General features: G+C 47.1%; 1 protein-coding gene across 1 annotated transcript in view; it reads left to right on the top strand.

Moving 5' to 3' along the window:
- LOC105529909 overlaps nt 1-7,001 on the top strand; it is a 20,269-nt gene that overhangs the window by 7,605 nt on the left and 5,663 nt on the right. The window contains 2 exon segments of the mRNA XM_011967182.1: nt 3,137-3,204; nt 5,421-5,514. Coding sequence (XP_011822572.1) covers nt 3,137-3,204; nt 5,421-5,514 — 162 coding nt within the window.

Raw genomic sequence — 7,001 nt, 5'->3', positions numbered from 1 at the left:
CGTTCTCCTGCCTCAGCCTCCCGAGTAGCTGGGACTACAGGCGCCCGCCACCTCGCCCGGCTAATTTTTTGTGTTTTTAGTAGAGACAGGGTTTCACGGTGTTAGCCAGGATGGTCTCGATCTCCTGACCTCATAATCCGCCCGCCTCGGCCTCCCAAAGTGCTGGGATTACAGGCTTGAGCCACCGCGCCCGGCCATGTTCTCTTCTTAATAGGACAGCAGTTATCGGACTAGATAGGGCCCACTCTAATCCACTGTGAGCTCCCCTTACGTTGATCTCATCTGCAAAGACCCTCTTTCCAAGCAAGGTCCCATTCTGGGTTTTAGGTCGACCTGAATTTTGTCAACCCTGTAGAGCTGAGAACAGAGCGGTCAAGGGTGGGAGAAGAGATCAACCTGAGGATCAAGCTTGGGCACAGAGCTTTGAGAGAAGTGTGATCAGGGTTAGGGTCTGAGCAATGTTGGTCTTCTCCCTTGGAGGAGAATTTTCCCTTCTTCCTTCTGCTCTTCAGCCAGGGCTGCGGCCATCTCCTCTCTCAGCTCCTTTCTGCTGCCTCCAAGGAATTAAAGGTTGGAAGCATGGGCTCTGCACTTCCGGACCCTGCAGGTCCAGAGCCTGGTTCTCCTGTTAGCTGTGTGGCCTTGGGGACGTATGCCACTTCTCCCTACTCCAATTTCTCTGGGGAAATGGGAGAACAGTAGTACCTGGTTTATGCAGCTGTTCTGCAACTGAGTGAGACAATGTTTGTAACGTGCTTGGCTAAAAGGAGTGAAGTTCAGGTTCAGGCAGTTTGCCTATGTTAAAATTGGCTTGGCTGTGTTTTTAGAGATTTGGCTCACTTTATGCTAAGGTCAGTGTGATATTCTGGCCTTCTCTTGATTATCCTGTTCCCCACTTACCACATGAGGCTTCAGTTTTCTTTGCAGTTCTTTTTGTTGTCAGAATTGAGATCACTCAGGGGTACACAGACAGAGTATTTTGTTTAGAAGTTACTGAGGTAATCATTTTCTGTGTGGTTACAGCATCAAATTGATATAATTTAGATTTTAAAATTTGTGTTAAATTTTAGAATTTCTGTTCTCATTTCTTTTTTTTTAGGTGGAGTCTCACTCTGTCACCCAGGCTGGAGTGCAGTGGCCGGATCTCAGCTCACTGCAAGCTCCGCCTCCCGGGTTTACGCCATTCTCCTGCCTCAGCCTCTGGAGTAGCTGGGACTACAGGTGCCCGCCACCACGCTCGCTAATTTTTTGTATTTTTTTTTTTTAGTAGAGACGGGGTTTCACCGTGTTAGCCAGGATGGTCTCGATCTCCTGACCTCGTGATCCGCCTGCCTCGGCCTCCCAAAGTGCAGGGATTACAGGCGTGAGCCACCGCGCCCTGCCTCTGTTCTCCTTTCTTAATAGAAGATATTGGTGATGTAAAGACTTACGTAAGTAAAAAGTTACAACTACAGTTGTACTTGGAGTCATCTTGCTCCCATCTGGATCCTCTTAACCTGCTCCTCAGTGAGCCCTATGGAGAACCATATTCATTGGCTTCTGATTTGTCCTTGCCATTTTTATTGTGGAAAGAGGCAAATATGTGTTTCTTGTAGATTCTGATTTCCCTTTTTTTCTCACACAGTAGGTAGTGCAGTCTCTCCAGTGCTCTGAATCTTGCTTTTATCACTTATGCACAATGGGTGGCAAATATATTCCTGATTTTTTATTGTTGCATACATTGTATGGATGGACTATAGTTTATCTGATCAGTCCCCTATGGATGGGCATTGGGCTGACTCTAATCAATCATCATGTTGCTGCTATCTGCTAGTTCTCTTCTTAACTTTTTTTTGATATAATTGTGGATTCATAGGTAGTTGCAAAAGTAGTAGAGGGACAACCAGGGCATTGGCATTGGTTGACTATTATTAGACAATGGACCTTGTTAGACTACGGACTTTATGCAGCTTTCAGTGTTTATGTGCACTGTGTGTGTGTGTGTGTGTGTGTGTGTGTGTGTATTCTGTGCAAGGTGATCTCATGTGTAGTATCTTGTAACCATCTCCACCCCTGCCATTGCCATAGAACTGTTTCCTCACTGAGTGGAACTCACCTCCCTTGTCATTCCTCTTTGGAATCACATCCCCACACATTGCCCCTGTGTCCCTGGCAGCCGCAAATCCGTTCTCTATTCTCCGTCTCTAGTTTTGTCATATGGAGGATGTTATGTACATAGAACTGCGTAGTGTGTAACCTTTTAAAAGACTGGCCTTTTCCACCAAACTTCCTTCTCTCATGATCCTCCAGGTTGTGGCCTGTATCAGTGGTTGATTTCTTTTTACTCCTGGGTGGTATTCTCTTGCATGGATATCCTAGAGTTTGTTGACTCCTTCACCATTAAAAGATATTTGGGTGGTTTCCACTGTGAGGCTATTCTGAATAAAGCTCTTAGGAACATGCATGTACAGGTTTTTGTGAACCTGAATTTTCATTCTTTGGCTTAAATGCCAAATAATGCAATTACTGAATCACATGGGAAGTACATGTTTGGTTTCTTAAGAAACTGCCAAAATTCTTCTCTAAAGTGGCTGTACCATTTTTCAGTCACACCGGCGATGTATGAGATGTTCAGTTTTCTTGCATTCCTGCTAGCACTTGGTGTTATTTTTTATCTTACCCATTCTAACTGGCATAGTGAGAGCTCATTGTGGTTTCAATGTGCATTTCTTTAATGACCAATGGTGCTGACCATATTTACATGTGCACATTTGCTGTTCAGCTACTTTGTTTGGTGAAATGTCTGTCCGTGTCTTTTGTCTGATTTCTCATGGGGTTCTAAAAAAATGTGCTGAGTTTTGAGAGTTCTTCATAGATTCCAGATACAAGTCCTTTGTCAGATATGTGGTTGTGGTTATTTTCACTCGGTCTGTAGTGTCTTTTCATCCTCTTAATAAGATCCTTACAGAACAAAAGGCCTCCATTTTCATGAAGTCCACTTTATCACTTTTTATTTCTATGAATTGTTATTTTGGTGTCATCTCTAAGAACTAGGTGTTAGCTATTTCCATGTTTTTACTTACTCACTAGAGTCTTCTTTTTACATTAGGGGAAAAGCTGGTGCTTCTGCTACTCTTCCTACCCTGTTCCTGAGCAGAAAGCACTGGACCCCCAGAAGCCGCATGCTGTGCTGGCCTGGATGCTGCTCTCCCCATAATCCCCAAGGTGAGGGGCCTGGTGCCCCCTCCCACCACCTCCAGCTACACTTTCCTTTCTTAAAAAAACCTAAAAGGCTAGTCCTTCTTCACTCCGAAGTTCTTTCAGGAAGGCTTCTGAAATAGTATGTCTCAAACTTCTGTGAATTCCACCCACAGTCAAAAAGACGTTTCATAAGGGGACCCTCTAGATACTCACATCTTCACCCACAGTCATAAGACGTTTCACAGGGAGACTTTCTAGATACTCACATCTTTTTTTCCTTCTTTCTTTTTTTTTTTGAGACGGAGTCTGGCTCTGTCGCCCAGGCTGGAGTGCAGTGGCCGGATCTCTGCTCGCTGCAAGCTCCGCCTCCCGGGTTTACGCCATTCTCCTGCCTCAGCCTCCCGAGTAGCTGGGACTGCAGGCGCCCGCCACCTCGCCCGGCTAGTTTTTTTGTATTTTTTAGTAGAGATGGGGTTTCACCGTGTTAGCCAGGATGGTCTCGATCTCCTGACCTCATGGTCCGCCCATCTCAGCCTCCCAAAGTGCTGGGATTACAGGCTTGAGCTACCACGCCCGGCTGATACTCACATCTTTACCCACAGTCATAAAGACGTTTCGTAAGGAGACCCTCTAGATACTCACATTTTTGGCAATTTAGCAACTGTTTCACGCACAGCACTTACCTTTGTGACATGTGATGCACCCTGATAGTTTTCACTGTGCTATGCTACGCTGGACTATTCTTTTAAGAGTCAGTCATAGCTGACCAAATGGATATCACCACCTTTTAATGGATCTGCATCTGCAGCTAAAATGCTCCAAAAATTCCAGAAGGACAAAAAAGTCTCAGGCCTGGCTTTGCCGCCAGTGCCCTCTTCTGGGCAGCTTTATTATAAGCCGTGTCTTGAAACACTTGTGTGATTGCCAATAGATGTATATGTGCACTGAGTCTCACCAGAAAATATACTTATGTCTGTTGGTTATAACAAAAGTTTAAGAAACTATGTTTAGAAGTTTTCCTAGTCAGGAAAGGCCATACTGAAAAGGGCATTGTGTGTGTGTGTGTGTGTGTGTGTGTGTGTGTGGCGGGGTGGGGGGGGCTCCCATTCCTCTAAGACGATGACAGAGGCTGTGCAGGTGTTTTCTATGTGATCTCCTCTCCTCCTGCAAATTACTCCCAGAGGAGAGATCTCAGTGACCTGCCTCCACCTCCCCAGACATGTTCCCACATTTGGGTCAGCCTGAGCAGAGGGCAGAGCTCACATCTCTGTGTGTAGAGCAGGCTGAGCTCACTGCAGGCCTCCGTGCCATCATTCATCTTCACTTCACAGGTCTCGTCCTGTGACGTCTCCTCCTGACCCACCATGGCTGCCTGACTTTCCTGGGAGTGGCACCTACAATGTTCAAGATAGAGAAAAACATCAAGACCAGCCAGTCCTTCTCCCCTTCCCTCAGCAAGTAAAGCATCACGCATGCACATATCCGTACACACACAAACACATGCACACACAAGCACATACGCACACACACAGTGCACACGCACGTGAACATGCATGCAATTGCTGTGGGCTCATACTCTTGTGATAGCCATTGAAGTGTTAAGATTAGAGTGAGGGTTCCATGTGAGAGGGCATCTGGTGTAGATCCAAGGAGATCTGAGTCCTGACCCTAATTCACTTACCATCTGGTCCAAGTCACTTAGCCCAACACATGCCTCAGTTTCCCTTTCTGTGAAATTGGAGTGACATGTGCCCTGCCTGACTCAGAGGCTTGTTGTGAGTCACAAATAAAGCAACAGATGAGACGGTGCTCTGAGGGTGGAAAGAGCCAGCTTTGACGGAGGGTCCCGAGTCCATAAAGGGTGGGCCCGTGAAGAGGCTGCTCCCCACCAACCCACAGCTATGATAGCTGGGCCTTTGGCATTTGTTTGGCCATAGCTGAGGTGTCCCTGGCATCCTACTTCGATGGTGCCCTTGATTCTGACACTGGATCCCTGGAGTAAAGACACAGAGAGGAAGCCTCACCTAGAGGGATTTGCTCTCCTGAGCAGAGGGCAATGAACCTGAGTCCCTGCTGAGCCTGAATCCCTCCTGAGCTCCAGACCCTCCCACACCAGGACGTGGCTTTCCCTGCTGGGGCAGGGTCTTCTGCTCACTGGGTCATGTCTTCTTTAGCTCTGGACCAAAGCCTCTTTTCCTGTCTGAGCTCAGCTCAGTGCCTCCCTCCATCTTTATCCTCAGACCCCAGAGGGCGTCAGCATTGGGAAAAGATCCCAGTTCATCCTTTCAGAGCTGAGCACTAGTCAGTGCCCTGGCTCTGAGCATCTCAGGCAGGGTAGGGGCAGTTCTCTCTCAGGGAGGCCTACAGATCGCCACCCGCCCCGCAGAGGGAAGGAAAGATGAGAGGCGGGAGCTCCAGGAGGATTGGGAGGGGAGGGAGGTGGAGTGGGCTTTGGCGAGGCACGTGGGGAGGGGCTGGAGACGCAGAGCAGCAGCAGGCAGGCAACAGCACTTCTGGGGGCCACCGGGCACAGGACATGCTGGTCCATCCTCAGCGCAAACAATACTGGCACTAGAACTGCCCTTAGCCTTTAGCTGCAACACAGAGGACAAAGCCCAGGAGCTGGAACGTGGGCTATGCTTTCCTTCACCAAGCTGAAGCTTGGCTCATTGTGTTGCCTGTACCATCTGCAGTGGGCAGAGGGAACCGACATTTCATGAGCACTGACTGTGTGCTGGGCACTGTGCCAGGTGCTTTGCATGTATTTTGCTATGTGGAGAGATGTATCTGTGGGACAAGGAAATTCCCTGGGGTCTTCTCCCCCAGCTCCTCTAAACATCCCTCTTCCCTTATGTCACAGAGAACAAAGCTTCACATGAAAATGCCCTTAGAGGGCGGGGATTTAATTGACCCTGAGATGCTAAAGACGGACATGGGGCCCTCCTTAAGCAGAGGCTTCATGAGGCCAGAGGGGAGAAAGGGGTGTGGGGGCTCAGCACATCCTCAAATTTGGCTAATTAAACCTGGAATTGATTGAGACATGTCTCAGTCACTCTTCTTAACAAGGTCAACTGAGGCACAAGCACCAAAGTCCACCTTTTGTGCCCACTTTTAAATAACAAAGGAAATTACAAAATATTTTGCAGTGAATGAAAATGAAAACAAAACTTGTGAGCTACAGCTAAAGCAGTGCCTGGTGGGAACTTTACAGCTCTTAGTGTTTAAATTAATAAAGAAGAAAAGTCTAAAATTAATACTCTAAGCTTCCACCTTAGGAAGCTAGTAAAAGAGAAGCAAATGGGAACAAAACTGGGTAGAAGAAAGGAAGCAGTTAAGAGTAGAAATCAATGATATAGAAAATGCACAAACAAGGAGAAAAATGACACCAAAAAGTGGTTCTTTGAAAATATCATAAAGAGGGATAAATCTCTAGCCACACGGATTTTTAAAAAATATACAAATTACTGGCTGGGTGCAGTGGCTCACACCTGTAATCCCAGCACTCTGGGAGGCCGAGGTGGGTAGATCACCTGAGGTTGGGAGTTTGAGACCAGCCTGACCAACATAGAGACACCCTGTCTCTACTAAAAATACAAAATTAGCTGGGTGTGGTGGCACATGCCTGTAATCCCAGCTACTCGGGAGGCTCAGGCAGGAGAATCGCTTGAACTCAAGAGGCGGAGGTTGCGGTGAGCCGAGATGGTGCCATTGCTCTCCAGCCTGGGCAACAAGAGCAAAAACTCTGTCTCAAAAAAAAAAAAAAAAAAAAAAGTGTATCTATCTATCTATCTATCTATCTATCTATCATCTATCTATCTATC

The sequence above is a fragment of the Mandrillus leucophaeus genome, unplaced genomic scaffold (genome assembly GCF_000951045.1).
Source record: "Mandrillus leucophaeus isolate KB7577 unplaced genomic scaffold, Mleu.le_1.0 Scaffold79, whole genome shotgun sequence".
NCBI classification, from domain to species: domain Eukaryota; kingdom Metazoa; phylum Chordata; class Mammalia; order Primates; family Cercopithecidae; genus Mandrillus; species Mandrillus leucophaeus.
The sequence above is the reverse complement of the archived record's forward strand: the minus strand, read 5'-3'. Positions and strand labels throughout refer to the sequence as shown.